General features: G+C 34.6%; 2 protein-coding genes and 1 pseudogene across 2 annotated transcripts; 2 read left to right on the forward strand and 1 right to left on the reverse strand.

The window, feature by feature from the left end:
- Positions 1 to 262: 262 nt before the first annotated feature.
- Positions 263 to 5693, forward strand: LOC111992111 (peroxisomal OPC-8:0-CoA ligase 1). The gene is made up of 6 exons (XM_024023922.2): positions 263 to 459; positions 2370 to 3403; positions 3938 to 4677; positions 5055 to 5122; positions 5216 to 5318; positions 5401 to 5693. Exons 2-6 carry the CDS (start codon positions 2713 to 2715, stop codon positions 5524 to 5526), a joined length of 1728 nt encoding a protein of 575 aa, XP_023879690.1. The 5' UTR covers positions 263 to 459; positions 2370 to 2712; the 3' UTR covers positions 5527 to 5693.
- Positions 5694 to 8203: 2510 nt separating this feature from the next.
- Positions 8204 to 8665, reverse strand: LOC136062346 (uncharacterized). The gene has a single exon (XM_065761291.1). It carries the CDS (start codon positions 8663 to 8665, stop codon positions 8204 to 8206), a length of 462 nt encoding a protein of 153 aa, XP_065617363.1.
- Positions 8666 to 16006: 7341 nt separating this feature from the next.
- On the forward strand, positions 16007 to 17326 carry LOC111992075 (probable CoA ligase CCL5; annotated as a pseudogene).

Below are 17326 nucleotides of genomic sequence, written 5' to 3' on the forward strand. Positions count from 1 at the left end.
AAATTAAAAACTGACTCAAACGCTTTTACCAAACATTGAAAACCGTTGTTTCCAATTTGCTACCAATCTAAACCACTCACTTGTAGATGGATTGATACAATTCGAACCCCGGTAAAGGACGACAAGTGCCATAATTCAAGGAAAGATTCCCTGCAAATGCCATGTGAAGGATTCCTCAGGAAAATTATTTGCAAGCTTCTTTTGGATTATACAGCTGTACTGTCGGGAAACTGGTCACGACTATAAGGCTTTTAGCGCAGAATTCAAATCTTCTGAAGACTCCTCTCTCTTGCTCTCCATCTCTCTCTAACTCTTACATTTTCACTTGTAAACCTTTCCAAATTCTAAACTGTAATCTTTTCTCATCTCTATTGTAATCCTTTGGCTTCTTCAATCAACTGCATTTCTCTTGTACCTCACCATTTCTCAAGTTTTTTATATTCAAGTGTTTGCCTTCAAGTAAGTTGATTATCCATCATTCCGTAGTTTTATTATCTCTTTTCTTTATTTTCTTCGATCAATATTATATTATTAGATTTTGCTAAAGTATGATTTAGTTCCATGCATTTTTTTTTTTGTTGGCTAAATATAATTTTGTTTCATATTGTGAATTGAAACTACAATGCCAAAATACGCTTTATCCTTACTCCTCGAGTGGCTTTTAGTCAAGTAATTATATAACATTAATTAGGGTTGGAACCAAAATTTCAGCTTTGGAAAGGACAATGTATGGATAAAAAATTTCTTGGAATTTATGAATAAAAAAGTATATTAGGATTTAAAACTAGATTAATACATAAAAATAAAACTAACATCCATTCAATGTTAACAAAATATAAATAAAACAAAAGGCTCAAGTTTATTGCTACTCAATACATTTCTAATTAATCATTTATCAAAATAGAAGTCAACATTCTTTTAAATCTTGGAAATCATATATAATTGATTTTGTACTAAATTTTCAAAGTTATATTATCTTTAGGATGTTATATTATCTTTTGTTGTGAAGCTTAGTTTTGTCAATATTATCTTTTATTGGTCCAAGACTGCTTTAGAAAGTTATATTATCTTTCGTTGTGAAGCTTAGTTTTTTCAGTATTTATGTATGGCTAAAAATACTTGTTTTATAGTTACGGTTAAAACAACAAAAAAGGTATTTACAAGTACAAGTATTTTATATATATATATAAAAAAAAGTTTGTGCGGATTTCTTTCCTTAAAAAAAAAAAAAAAATTCTTGGGGAAGAATTCTTTATTGTTACTTTTTTAGTAACTATAAAGTAACTATAAAGAATTACATCAATATGAATTCCTTAAAATAACTATAAAGTAATATTGATGTAATTCTTTATGAACTATAATTAAGTAACTATAAAGAATTCTTTATGAACTAAAAAAGTAACCATAAAGAATTACATCTTTATGCCAATATTGATGTAATTCCTTAAGAGTATTCTTTAATAAAGTTTGTGCGGATTTCTTTCCCCTAAAATAAAAAAATAAAAAAATTCTTGGGGCGAGCTAGATATATTTTTGGGAATAATTATAAATATTTTATTATAAAAGATCAAAGTAGCCTCTTGTCCTTACATTGTCCGACTCTGACGGTAATATTGTAAGTTGTGAGATGCACAGGGACATGTCACATATCAGAGAATCCACCTTGGTGGGAGTTAAATAGTTATATTGTTATTTGTAGCACTGTAAATTATCAAAATATACCCTATAATGATGGAGTTCAAACTATATATTTTTTTTGGCTCTATAACTATAGTGTAGAGCTACTTTTGACGGTACGTTATAGCTGAAAGGTAAAAAGAAAATTTTTTTTTTTTTTAATTCGTGTATTCACACTACTTTCAATTATTTTACTATTTTTATTCTTTCTTTTATCCTTATTCCTCTTCGTTCAGATGAAAGGTCAAAAGAAACAATTATTTATTTGTACGTTCACATTTCCTTCTCTTTTTTTTTTTTTTTCTTTTGTTTCGTTTTTTTATATAGCGTTTACATTGCAATATATTGTTGGTACGTTCACATTATTATTCTTATTTTATTCTTTTTTTTCTTTTTTTATATATTATTTTTTATTTGTTTATTCATACTTTTATTGTAGTAGATATATTATTTTATTATGATGTTTATATTATTTTATTATATTGAAAACTAAAATAGATTTAGTTATACTGAATGTTTTGTAAAGTGAATGAATGTTTTGTAAAGTGAATAAATAAAATAAATAAAGTAATTTTTTGTAGTATCAAATAGCTAAAAACATATCTCCACCAACGTAGATGATCTCAATATATACGTTAATTCCCATCCTTTTCAGCTCATCTAATCACCACTTTATTTGCTCTCCTTTTCAGCTCATCTAAGCACCACTTTATTTGTTCTTGCTTTCAATTTAGCGGCAGCATTACAATACAGAAAAGACATGTGATTGTCATTTTGAACCATTAAACACAACATAAAAGACGGATCCCTATGATTAACTAAGGTATCAAATTCGAATTATCTACTTACAAGACACCATGACTTGGTCCAAATCGTCCTATTCTTGTTCTAATCAATGCCAATGTTGGAGCTTGGCAAACACAAAAGCCAATAGCAAACCATATTTAACCCACATCAATAACACTCACACTCACACAAACCCAAGGTTTTATCTAAAGCACATTTCCTTCATCTTATTAGCAAATTCATCAGGAAATGTCAGCAGCAGAAGCATGGAACACCACCACCAAAGAAGACTCCGGCAACCCTGGACCACCACACTATCCGAAAAGTGGGTTTGACCCACAAACCGGAATCTACCATTCGATTAATAAACTTAGTGACCAACATAAAATCCCCACTAGGCCAGACCTTGACATTGCTACGTATGTGCTATCTCATTTCCCACCTCCCCACCAAGCAGAGTCAAAAATTGCACTCATAGACTCAGCCACAAATCAGCAGTTCACCTATGCATGGCTCCAAAGATCAATTCGTTCACTTGCTAAAGGCTTGTACCGTACTCTTGGGGTCGGTAAAGGTGATGTGGTATTTGTATTGTCACCAAACTCGCTCTTGTACCCAACCATATGCCTTGCAGTGTTTTCAATTGGTGCAATATTAACCACAGCCAACCCACTTAACACAAAGTCAGAAATAGCCAAGCAAGTAAGTGACTCAGGCGCCAAGCTAGCAATTTCAGCACCTGAAGAGCTTCACAAATTGGTCCCAACTGGGGTGCCTACAATTCTAACATCAAGAAAACCAAACAAAGATTCGTCGTCCTTGTCCATTGAAGAATTAATTGAAAGCTCTGATCATTCATATCAGTTGCCACAAGTCAAGCTAGTTCAGTCAGACACAGCAGCTATACTATACTCTTCTGGGACTACTGGGACAAGCAAAGGTAGTGAGTCTTGTTAGTACAATCACATGTTCTATTATGACTTACTATTTGTTTCTAGCATAAATATTAAAACAAAGACTTAATATACATGTCATTTTTTTTAATAATTCATTAGTTACAATGAGAGAGTTAAAAGTTTTTGTTAGAAACATCAAACAATTTCAATTGAGTTATAAAACTCTTGATATGCCTTAAATTAAGACATATCAATTATCCTTAATTCAAGCATAATAATAACTCATTGAGTTAATTATTGTGTATATATACCCTCTATTGGAATTTGACAACACACAATTCAAATACTAAAAATATGGTCGGTAAGCATATTTTAGTGTAGGCTCAAGCTTGTGTACCAGGGCCATCTTTATTGCACACAATGTGTGCAAATATGCACTACCCAAGTACAAACGCTTTTATGTTTTCAGTGTATTTTGTGTAAAACACAGTGTGTGCACTAGTTTTTGTGTGTAGTTTAGTTTTTTTCCCTATGGACCAAACCACATGATAGTCATTTATTCTCTTTTATTTAATCAGGTGTAGTTCTAACACATGCACATTTCATCGCCGATGTGGCATTTCTGAGATGGACTGTGGACGTAAGCTCAGCTCAAAACGATGTGTTTTTGTGTTTCCTTCCTATATTTCATATCTACGGCCTTTCTTTTTTCGCGCTAGGATTGTTTTGTGTGGGAACTACTACGGTGGTTATGAAAAAGTATGAGTTCCATGCTATGCTTCAAGCAATTAAAACACACAAAGTTAATAACATACCAGCTGTGCCACCAGTGATACTTGGGCTAGTAAAGTACACGAGCAAAGCAGGGTTTGAGTCTGAGTTATCGTCGTTGAGAAGGGTGACCTCTGGGGCTGCACCATTGAGCAAAGTAGTAGGTGATGGGTTCAGAAAAAAGTTTCCATGGGTAGAGCTAAGGCAAGTATATGGACTAACAGAAATCTGTGGAGCAGCAACGTTTTCGCCTACTCACAAAGAGGCTAAAGCTCGTTCGGGGTCATCAGGAATGTTGATTCCAAGCTTTTGTGCTAAGGTGGTTGATACTGTAACAGGAAAGCCCTTGCCACCTTATAGGGAAGGAGAAGTGTGGCTGAAGAGCCCTTCTATTATGAAAGGTTATTTGGGAAATGTGGAAGCTACTGCAGCAACAATTGACTCAGATGGGTGGTTGAAAACCGGTGATATTTGTTATTTTGATGAGGATGGGTTTCTTTTCATTGTGGATAGGGTTAAGGAGCTCATCAAACATAATGGATATCAGGTACCTTAAAATTTTAGCACTAATTCAGTTTTTAACATTTGTGATACTAGGATATAATAAATTTTGCTACATAAGTCTCACAGATTGACTTGTTATCAATTATAAAAAAAAGAAATTTAGACATTCATTTATTATGTTATTGAAATGGCAACGTACTATTCAATGTTATGTAAGTTTGTAAACTTTTTAGAGAAGATTTACTAGTAGCTTTAGTATATTTTTTTAAAACTTAATAGTCCAAACTAAGGGATTAATGGTTCAATTACTCCTACTTTGGAAAGCAAAATTTGACTTGGTTGGTGCTAAATGAAACAACTAGAAAGGATACCAAATAGTATTCTGATTACTCGACTGGTGCTCAATGTGTATGCATGCAGGTGGCTCCAGCAGAACTGGAAGCAATACTTTTGAGTCATCCTTCAATTCTCGATGCAGCCGTAATACCGTGTGTTATTTTAACAACCTTGTGTTATTTTAACACATCTCTTTCACTCTAGCTCTCTCTATGTTTCTCTAACAAATATATTAAATTTTGCAGGGTGGAAAATGACGAAGCAGGTCAGATACCTATGGCATACGTGGTAAAAGAAATTGGTTCTGAGCTCAGTGAAGACCAAGTGATTAAATTTGTGGCTGACCAGGTTTGTCATGGCTCTTCTGTCTTCTTTCCTCAGTAACCATCACTAAACTCTTTTGTAATTTATGTGTATATGGAACTTTCAGGTGGCCCCATACAAGAAACTTAGAAGAGTCAGTTTCACTAGTGCAATTCCAAGGTCAATTTCAGGCAAGATATTGAGAAAGAACCTGGTTTCACAAAGCAAACAGCAATTTATCTCCAAATTGTAACAGTTTGCTCTCTTCTTTTTTATTTTCTTTGCTGCTCAAACCTAAATAAGATTTTCAAGAAATAAATTGATCAGCCATGATATTTTCAGCAGTCTAGAAGATGGGCCTTCAGAGGTCAAACTGTATAATGGTTTGTATTAATAAAGCTCAAACAACTTTCGCTTGCCTGCCTAATTTGTGGTTCCTAAATGTGACAAATAATTCTAATTTATAACAGTTCAGGATAAACTGCAATTATTAAGAGATTACATTGGTTAATTGATGGATTGAGAGTATTAACTCGGTTGTATAAAGAATATGTGATACATCATTATAAGCATGTTGAAAAAGTATGTGACCACAACTTTTGCCATAATTATGATGTGATCAATTATAAATAATAGAGAAAAAGTAATAGATTCATAGAAAAATAGTAGACAGTCACTCATAATTCATAATATATGAAGTGACAATTAGAATGAGGAATTGAGGATAACCATTTTCTTCCATTTGGCATAGAATTTACATCATGTCTCATTTTACAGTAACCATTATAGTAAGGAAGAAAATACACGCATTTTATATTAAAATGCAATTAAGAACTAGTGTCTGACCTATAGAATTTTTTTTAATGAGAAATAAAGCACAACATGCAAAGGACCATGATGTATCAAAGATCTTTCAAATTATATACGTGGATACCATGCGAGTTATTAATACGATTGTTATACCTTTAAGAGCCCATATCAGGTCAATGAACAGAGATTCAACTAATATGAGTAATGAAATTTCGAAATATGTAAGAACCAATCGGTAATGCACATGATTGTTTAATATAGTGTCTGTTTGGCCCATGATTTGGGAACCAAATGTGTGATTCTAGCCAAAACGTAATATTTTAAAATGTATGCCCATGCGATATTAGTGAGATTGTGATTTTTTAAAACTGCAGATTTTCACATTTTAGAATAAGCAACGTTACTGAAAATTTCTTTCTTAAGAAAATCTCAAAAAGCCCTAACTTTATACTTAAGGACCAAAATACTAGCCTATTCTTCCCAATAGATATATATCTCCTTTGTTTTCTTAGCTCATTCGTTCTGTACTCCTTCACAACATTGCCATCTCTCTGCTCTTGTTCTGTTTATCCTCACCATTCTTTGTTGAATTTGCATCCAAGTCTCGGGTAACCATTCTTTATTACCCTTCTCCTGAATTTATTTGATAGATTTGAGCTTTTTGCATGGTGATTGACTGTTTGTTGTTTTTGCGGCAACCATTATAGTAGGGAAGAAAAGACATGCATTTTATATGAAAATACAAATTAAGAACCAGTGCCTAACCTATAAAATTTTTAATAAAATAAAATTAAATTAAATTAAAGCATAACATGCAGAGGACCAAGATGTATCAGAGATCTTCCAAATTAAATACGTAGACACCACAACTTATTAATATGAATTGTTATTCCTTCAGTGAAACTTGTTCGGCCTACATTAGGTCAATCAACGAAATTCTACCAAGATATTAGTAATGAAATCCTAGAATATGTATGAATTAGTTTTTTTTTTTTTTTTCTTTAGAAGATGTAAGAATTAGTTAGTACTGTTACATACACAAGGAACAAATATGGAAAAAAAAAAAAAAAACAAAACAAAAAAAAAAAACAAAAACAACGAACAGATTGTAGATTCCAAGGATTTATTAATAGACTATGTTCTTGTATCATGATTCTGTCATCTCCATTAGAAGATCTTAACAATGGTCAAAGGTTGGCAAGCAATTCCAAGATAATGCTCGTTGACCATGACCGAATATCACCATAGGTTCCTCACATAGCAACTGTTGTAATCTGCCTGAGCTTAAGATCATATTATTTGCTTGAAAGATAGCTATGGCCTGACAAATTGAATTGCTTCCTGATTAAGTTTCTAGGCACCAAGCTTCAACCTTTATGCGCTGCCATTTCTCTCAGCGAAAAGTTTTAACTTTATACAATAATGCCAAATGGGTTCATAAATAAGTACTTAAAAAAATGCGGATCAAAGTTGTTAAAAGCTTTATAGCTCAATGGCATGACCTGCACCCCTTTATTAGGAGAATTAAGGTTTAAATTCATCCTCCTCCATTATTATAAAATAGCTTATATCTTTAGCACTTTTCTTATTATAATTTATAACTACCAAATTATATAAAATAATAGTAATAAAAAGGTTTAGCAAAATAACAATAATAATAACAGTAATAAAAAGTGTACGAGTGGAATATAGCTATCCTGCTTTCAGCTAAGGTAGTATTGTTTTGCAGCCAGGCAGAAGGAAACATAAATCATGGTTCTGATCATTTGACCTTCCATTCATCAAATAATTTTTTGCCCGTTTTGATTTTTGGTCATAATCCAGCTTTCCAAATTCAATTAAATATAATATGGTATTTTGCAAATTCAGTCTATAATTCACATTCCTCTTTTTATATACCCACGGATGCTTTTCCAAATAGTTAAATCCTTTTTCAGCTAGCATATCGAAAAAACGACAATGATAGTAACCTCATTTGGCTCAACATCACTCAATAACATCGGATTAAACAATTCCAAAGCCTTCTCCGCAGAACCATGCACCATATATCCATCCATCATCGAGGTCTAAGTAACATCTCTCTCAAAACTTCATTTTTTTGGTGAAATAGAAGCATAACATTAATTAAGAGACACAAGTCTATTACAAGCTACTCCCTTCTTATCAAGGGTTACTAGTTGCTCCACCACGGATGGTGGAGATTGGAATAAACCATAAACAACATCACTACTGTTCCCAAGCTTAGACATTGCATCAGCACAACGGTTGGCTTCCCGAAAAGTATGCTCAATTCGCATATTGGAAAAAGTCTTCAAAAGGTTCCTGCAATCAGTGAGCAAAGGCTCAAGTGAATGATTAACAGTGGAGTTGTGCATAAGATGAACAACAGCTAAAGCATCAATTTCCACTATCAAGTTTTCAATTTCCTGGTCTTTAGCTAGAAGTAAACCATCTCTAAGGGCCCATAGCTCAGCCATTATACTGTTTAGATTCCCATAATTTCTAGCAAAGCCTATGATCCATCTTCCCTCAGCACCTCTCAGAAGACCCACTCCACCATGGATTCCCAATAGAAGATCCATCCGTATTAAGTTTTACCCAACCAGGAGGTGGTTTTTGCCAAGCAACCGCTACCCATTCTTTTGTAGAAGCCTCAACACCCTCAGATGAGGTTGTTACCTGAACATCAGTAACTCGAATTTTCCCTCCTAGTTGAACCTTTGGACTAAGCTTTCGGGGTTTCTTACACCGCATGGCAACCATCCACTGCCGTAAGGTTCATACTCCTTTTGATCACCCTGTTGATCCACTGATGGCACTGCCACTGAGTCAACCTGAGAGGGTGTATTTTCTGGGTAGGAGGCGAAGGAGGTGCCCTGATTAGATAGGGAACACACGTCCTTTTTATGCCCGACTCTGCCACAGGAGAAGCATAGAGCATTAAGCCTTCATACATAACTGATTGAGCAAACTTTCCTATCATAATCGTTTTGATCAACGGTTGCTCCAGATTCACTTGGACGCATAACCTGGCAAATCTCCTCCGAGGTCCATTAACAGTACGAGCGTCAATACATAAAACATGACCTATGGCCCCTCCAATCTCTTTCAAAGCCTCAGGCTCGTAATACTAATACTCAATTGGCAATTCAGGGAGACGAATCCAAACTGCGACACTTGAGAAAGTGGCAGCTGAAGCCTTAAAATAAGGCTCCCATTGACGAATAGATAGGAAGTGCTGACTCACAAACCATGGAACCCCTTTTAGCACCTTATCAACATCTTCTTGAAGCTCAAATTTAATGAGAAAAAAAATCATGACCCAAATCTATGCAGTCTAGCCTACCTGAAGGATTCCACATTACTCTAATCTTTGAAGACAGGAACATGAACCCCACACTTCTGCCCAAGGTTTTGATTATCAAAGATGAGGCCCAAGGGGCTCTAATCCTTGCTAAATCTTATCTGGATAGAGTTATAGAAGCAAACCCATTAACAATGGAATCCTCTTCAATATCAGACTCAGCTTCGTCAAGGGTGGCTTGTCCAAGATCAAAATGACGCTCTCTGTCTCTCTCAAAAGGGACGTTCATTGTTTTTTGAGTTTCTTACTGTTATTACACCGCCGAAACTTTCCCCAGAAAATGATGGCCTACCTAACCTGCAACTACCCTCTCTCAAAACTTTGATCAAACACTTCAAGTGCAAAATTCAACTCAATTCGTCCTAACAAATCCTTATCAAAAAATCCATCCTCAAAAGTCCGAACCCAACAATGAACTGATTCCCCCTCTAAAAACTACACAAAAAATGTTCGCACGCCTTGAGCGCAAAGACGAGGCTCCATTTCGATGCGTTTTCTCGAATCATTTGACGAAAATAGAAAAACCCCACGGTGAGAATATTTGGCTTTAGAGTAGCCTATGATCATACTTTTCCACATATAAGTAATGGGTTTTTTTTTTTCAATCTGAGAAAAAAGCACATGGGCATGTTGAATATCACTGGCGTAAGCTCAGCTAGAGCACAAAACGCTAAGAACGGACTCACGGGTAATGTTTGAGTGACGAAGCCAGTGTGGGAGCCTCCGGCGCGTGCATGATGACTCCATGATTTGCAGAGTTGGGTTGGTGATGATTACGGTAATGGTGGTGGTTGAGTTCCATTTTTGGTTTATTGGGTCTAAGTTGAATTTTGACGCTGCAACTGTACATGGAGAAAAGCTAATTTGGGTACTTGAGGAGAGAGAGCAGTCCTGTTTGCAAGCTCATGGGATCATCAGACTATAAAATGGGTAGACGTTTTAAAGTCCATCGGAGAATCCCATTGATACTCTCGCTCCTCCATGGACCATCAACCTAATCATTTGAGTACAAATCTTCTGTCTCACTTTTCCTGCTCCACTCAATACTCCACTAATAAATATTTACCACGTGTTCACCTAATTAATTAAATATTATCATTATTGACTTATTAATCCTACAGTTATTAATTAATAGTATCACATGGTAAATATTTATTGGTGGAGTATAGAGTGGAGCAGGAAAAGTGGGACAGAAGATTTGGACTCATCATTTGAAGGCATAGCGGCACATAGCGTTTTTAAACAATTTTGAGAAATTGGTGCTTTGAGAAATTGTAGCAGCCCATAACCTGATGCATTGGTCTTTTCTCTTGTAACAGGTCAGACTCACACCCATCTTGAGCTTCCCGCTAGGTTTGTCAAGTGAAGAGTATATAACTGTTTAGGGCCCTCTTCTGGTCTGGCCTTCATTAATTTTCTTATAAATATTTATCATCAAAAAAGCCAAAACAATACTACTCTTTTTTTTTTTTTTTTTTGAGAATGAAAATGACCCAAAATATACTGCTTGTTCCTAAACACTTTGTGTTTGGAGAGATAACAATTAAGCTACAAGTGTGCTTGGAGACTAGAGAATTATCAATTAAACTATAAGGCTTTTGTTAATAATGTAACAACTAATATTTTATTAAAAAATTACAAATTTACAATCCCAAAAGAGGCATAAAAATATCAAAGTAATAAGTCTTAGGTAATAAGCATACTATTAAAAGAATATATATATATATATATAGAGAGAGAGAGAGAGAGAGGTTAGGTTTAAGTTACACTTTGGTATAATTCTAAGTAATGTTATACCACTCAACAATTTGTTATAAAATTCATATTTTGAAAATTTTACTGTTGAATTCCATGATCTACATGTTTTTAATATTCATGCCAGTCTAACGGTGGATTTGTTAAAATTCACATCCAATTAAAAAATATTGAGTGATGTTAAATTGCTTAAAGTTACACCTAGTGTAACTCTAAGCAATATTACACCACCTAATAACTTATTATAAAATTCATATTTTGAAAATCCTACCATTGAATTCCATGATCTATATGTTTTTAACATTCATGCTAATTTTCATGTCAATTGGATATTATTTACCATTTTATCTATAAACTCATCTTTTATACATTATTTTAAACTACAAAAAATTGAATTTAAATAATTGATTGATGACATAACTATTAATCTTTGATCACCTCAAAAGTTTGTAAGTAGAGAATATATAAGGATAATGTAATCTAACGGTAGATTTGTCAAAAATCGCATCTAATTAAAAAAAATATTGAGTAGTGTAACATTACTTAAAGTTACACCATGTGTAACTTAAACCCAACCTTATATGGGTTTGGTTCAAGTTACACCTAATGTAATTCTAAGCAATATTACACCACCCAATAACTTGTTATAGAATTCATATTTTGAAAATCCCACCATTGAATTCTATAATCTATATGTTTTTAACATTCATGCCAATTTCCATGTCAATTGGATGTTATTTACCATTCGATTTATAAATTCATCTTTTACCCATTATTTTAAACTACAAAAACTTGAATTTAAAAAATTAATTAATGACATGGTTATTAATCTTTGATTACCTCATTATTTTGTAAGTATGGAGAATGTATGAAGATAATGTATTCTAACGGTGGATTTATCAAAATCCGCATCTAATTAAAAAATATTGAGTGGTGTAACATTTACCATTTGATCTGTAGGGTTAGGATTTGTGGCCCAAGTCCAAAACAATAAATTTGTAGAGTATGGGTGAAAGAGCTAGGTTAAGTATTGGATTGACAACAACGAATCACAACTTTCAAACACAAGCCAACATGAATTTACACGTAAAGCTTGAAAATTCGAAGAGCTATATTATTATTTATCTGATGAACAAAGGTCTTAGGGTTACAGTCAAGTTCTCTCTTTCTTTTTTGTTCTTTTTTTTCTCTCCCCCATCTCGTTAGGAGCCTCCTTCCTTTCTATAGCCACCCTTCTCTTCATCTCCATCGTCCACTTGTTCCTCATCCATGAGTTTGCTTAAGTACATGTCACGTCAAGCATCTTCTTTTAACTCTGTGTGAGTGGCGGTAGGTTAGGATGCACTGTTCAGGGGTCTTCTCCACATAAATGCGGCCAGAAAAGTTGCTGCAGAGTATTAAATACGGTGGTAGCAGCTTTCCATTTAGATATTTCTCCATCCTTATCGTTTCCCAGTACACTCAGAGTTTATCTTGATCAGGTGGAGTCCTCGGAATGTCATTTTGGCCTTTTACACTCTCAATTGATTTATAATATTTGCGTCAGAGGATTACAACCTCTTCGGACAGGAGATATCCTCTTCGGATTGTAATAATTCTTCCTTCTAAGGGTCCCACTTCCAGATGGGCCCTGCCCTTTCCATCTCCTTCTTCTCGGTCGCAAAATAGCTCTTCTATGGGCTTTCTGCCCATTATGTTGGGCTGGGCCCTTTTCCCCCCACATGATCTATAAACTCATCTTTTATACATTATTTTAAATTACAAAAACTTGAATTTAAATAATTGATTGATGACATGACTATTAATCCTTGATCACCTCAAAATTTTGCAAATATGGAGAATATATGGAGATAAGATAATATATGGTGGATGTAGTAACCCAAAATGGGAGTCTTACATTTCATGGAATCTCACATTGCCTAGGGAAGCATATGAGGATGTGCTTATAAGGAGTGACCTCCCTTTAATGTGTAGAAACCTTTTCCCCCCACTATTGTGTGCTTTGGGGAAGAACAAAACCATGAAAGGTATAGGCCTTAAAGCGGATAATATCTACACAATTGGAGCGAGGTCATTATAGATGGTATCAGAGCCACACCTTAGCTGGAAGTGTAGGCCCTGCACACGAGGACACGTGTATTCATAAAAGGGGTGGATTGTAGTGACCTAAAAGAAAGGTCTTACATTTCATGGAATCCCACATCGCCTAGGGAAGCACACGATGATGCGCTTATAAAGGCCTTAGTGACCTCCCTTTAATGTGTAGAGACATTTTACCCCACTACTGTGTATTTTAATTACATTATTATGTCACACTCACACAAACCCAAAGTTTCATCTAAAGCACATTTCCTGTATCTTAGGAAATTCACTCAAGAAATGTCAGTAGCAGAAGCATGGAACACCACCACCAAAGAAGACTCCGGCAACCTTGGACCGCCACACTATCCAAAAAGTGGGTTTGACCCACAAGCCGGAATCTACCATTCCATTCATAAACTTGGTGAACAACAAAAATCCCCACTAGGCCAGACCTTGACATTGCTACATACAATGGCGGCGCCACGTTCAAGCCAGGGTGGTCCCAGGACCACCCTGAATTGAAAATAAAATAAAATTATATATAATAATTTAAATTTTTTTTATTTATTTTACCCTTCAAAAAAAATTAGGAACACCTTCAGTTTTTTTTTTTTTTTTTTATGCCAATAAAATAAAATTTTGGTGGATTATTTGTTCTACTTTCAAGCAAAAAAAAAAAAAAAAATGCCCAAAAAAGATTTTGAACTAAAATCTGAAGAAAAAAAAATTGTAACAAAGCAAGCCCACCCAGGGAAAAAAGTCAAACATCAATCCTAAACAACAAATGGTAAAGCAAACCCAACCTAAAGAAAAAAACACAAAAACTGAAATCAGAACCTAACCTAAAGAAAAATGAAAAAAAAAAAAAAAAAAAAAAAAACCNAGGGAAGCACACGATGATGCGCTTATAAAGGCCTTAGTGACCTCCCTTTAATGTGTAGAGACATTTTACCCCACTACTGTGTATTTTAAAGGAAAACAAAACCATAAGGGGTATGGGCCTTAAAGCGGACAATATCTACACAATGAGGGGTCATTACATTGGATTTGTCAAAATTCGCATCCAATTAAAAAATATTGAGTGGTGTAACATTACTTAAAGTTTTACTAAGTGTAACTTGAACCCAACCCTATATGAGTTATGCTCAAATTATACTTGGTATAACTCTAAACAATATTACACCACCTAATAACTTGTTATAGAATTCATATTTTGAAAATCCCACCGTTGAATTCCATGATCTATATGTTTTTAACATTCATGCCAATTTTCATGTCAATTGGATATTATTTATCATTCAATCTATAAAATCATCTTTTATACATTATTTTAAACTATAAAAACTTGAATTTAAACAATTGATTGATGACATAATTATTAATCTTTGATCATCTCAAAATTTTGCAAGTATGGATCATATATGAAGAAAATGCACTTTAACAGTGGATTGGTCAAAATTCACATCCAATTAAAAAATATTGAGTGATGTAATATTGCTTAAAATTACACCTAGTATAACTCTAAGCAATGTTATACCACTTAATAACTTATTATAAAATTCATATTTTAAAAATCTCATCGTTGAATTCCATAATCTATATGTTTTTAACATTCATGCTAATTTTCATGTCAATTAGATGTTATTTACTATTTGATTTATAAACTTATCTTTTATACATTATTTTAAACTACAAAAATTTAAATTTAAACAATTGATTGATGACATAATTATTAATCTTTGATCACTTCAAAAATTTTCAAGTATGGAGAATATATGAAGATAATGTAATCTAACGGTGGTTTTGTCAAAATTCAAATTTCTAGATAATGTAATCTAACGTGAAAGAGATGTGTTAATATACTATTAGTTGGAGTAAAATTCAAATTTCTAAAAAAAAAAAAAAAAAAAAAAAAAAAAAACCTCATCAACGACAATGACCAACGGACCTAGCACATCAGCGCAACGACACCGCCGCCTCAAACTCGAGCAACAGAGCACATCGGTCATCGCATTGGGGCCTTAAACTCAAGCTCCACAGCACGTCAGGCATCGAAGATCAAAGATCGGTCCGATCGAATAGGAGATCGATCATGCTTGGCCTCGAGTCCTTCCTCCCCTTGACGTGCTGCCACGGCGCCACCCCTCAAGCCTCCCTCAAGGTATTTCAGTTCTTTACAATTTACTTCTCTCTCTTTTTCGCTCTTACATCTTTGGGTTAATGGGTTTGCTGTAAGATTGAAATGAGGCTCTCTCTTTCTCTCGTTATCTAATTCTCTCTCTTTATCTTTGAACTGCAATTGGCTTTACACTTTATAGTTTTACTTTATAACTTTATTTGCACCTGTTTTGACCTTATCTATTGGTGAGTTACTTAGTTTGTCTTTTAGTGTATTGTGAATTTATCTGATTGGCTCTTGTGACTGTGGGCCATGGGGCTTGTCTGTTGAGTGAGGGGTGGATGGTGGCCATGGGGCCGTGGTGGGATATTTGAATTGGGGAAGTAAGACATGCAGAGGCAGTTAGCCTAACTGACCAATAGAAGACAAAATTAAATTATGTTAGGACTTAGGCACTAGCAGAGTAAAAAATTGCACTCATAGACTCACCCACGTGGTGGGATATTTGAATTGGGGAAGTAAAGACATGCAGAGGCAGTTAGCCTAACTGACCAATAGAAGACAAAATTAAATTATGTTAGGACTTAGGCACTAGCAGAGTAAAAAATTGCACTCATAGACTCACCCACAAATCAGTAAGTCACCAATGCATGGATCCAAAGATCAATTCATTCGCTTGCTAAAGGCTTGACCATACTCTCATGGGGTCCGAAAAGGTGATGTGGTATTTGTATTGTCACCAAACTCGCTCTCGTATCCAACCATATGCCTAGCAGTGTTCTCAATTGGTGCAATATTAACCACAGCCAACCCACTTAACACCAAGTCAGAAATAACCATGCGAGTAAGTGACCCAAGCGCCAAGCTAGCAATTTCGGCACCTGAAGAGCTTCACAAATTGGTCCCAACTGGGGTGCCTACAATTCTTACATCAAGAAAACCGAACAAGGATTCGTCGTCCTTGTCCATTGAAGAATTGATTGAAAGCTCTGATCATTTATATCAGTTGCCACAAGTCAAGCTGGCTCAGTCAGACACAGCAGCTATACTGTACTCTTCTGGGACTACTGGACAAGCAAAGGTGCGTCTTGTTAGTACAATCACATGTTTTATTATGACTTACTATTTATTTTTAGCATAAATATTAAAACAAAGACTTAATATATATTTCATTTTTTTAATAATTCATTAGTTACAATGAGAGAGTTAGAAGTTTTTGTTGAAAACATCAAACAATTTCAATTGAGTTATAAGACTCTTGACTATTATGTCTTGAATTAAGACATATCAATTATCCTTAATTCAAGCATAATAATAACCCATTGTGTTAATTATTGTCTACATATACCCTCTATTGTATTTTGACAATAAACAATTCAAATACTAAAAATATAGTCACTAGGCATATTTTAGTGTAGGCTCAAGCTTTTGGGCCAGGTCCATCTTTATTGCACACAATGTGTGCAAATATGCACTACCCAAATACAAACGTTTTTATGTTTTCAGTGTATTTTGTATAATCATTTATTCTCTTTCATTTTATCAGGTGTAGTTCTAACACATGCACATTTCATTGCCGATGTGGCATTTCTGAGATGGACTGTGGACGTAAGCTCAGCTCAAAACGATGTGTTTTTGTGTTTCCTTCCTATATTTCACATCTACGCCCTCTCTTTTTTCGCGCTAGGATTGTTTTGTGTGGGAACTACTTCGGTGGTGATGAAAAAGTATGAGTTCCATGCTATGCTTCAAGCAACTAAAACACACGAAGTCAATAACATACCAGCCGTGCCACCAGTGATACTTGGGCTAGTAAAGTACACGAGCAAAGCAGGGTTTGAGTCTGAGTTATCGTCGTTGAGAAGGGTGACCACAGGGGCTGCACCATTGAGCAAAGAAGTAGGTGATGGGTTCAAAAAATGA

The sequence above is a fragment of the Quercus suber genome, unplaced genomic scaffold (assembly GCF_002906115.3).
Source record: "Quercus suber isolate HL8 unplaced genomic scaffold, Cork oak 2.0 scaffold_18, whole genome shotgun sequence".
NCBI lineage: Eukaryota > Viridiplantae > Streptophyta > Magnoliopsida > Fagales > Fagaceae > Quercus > Quercus suber.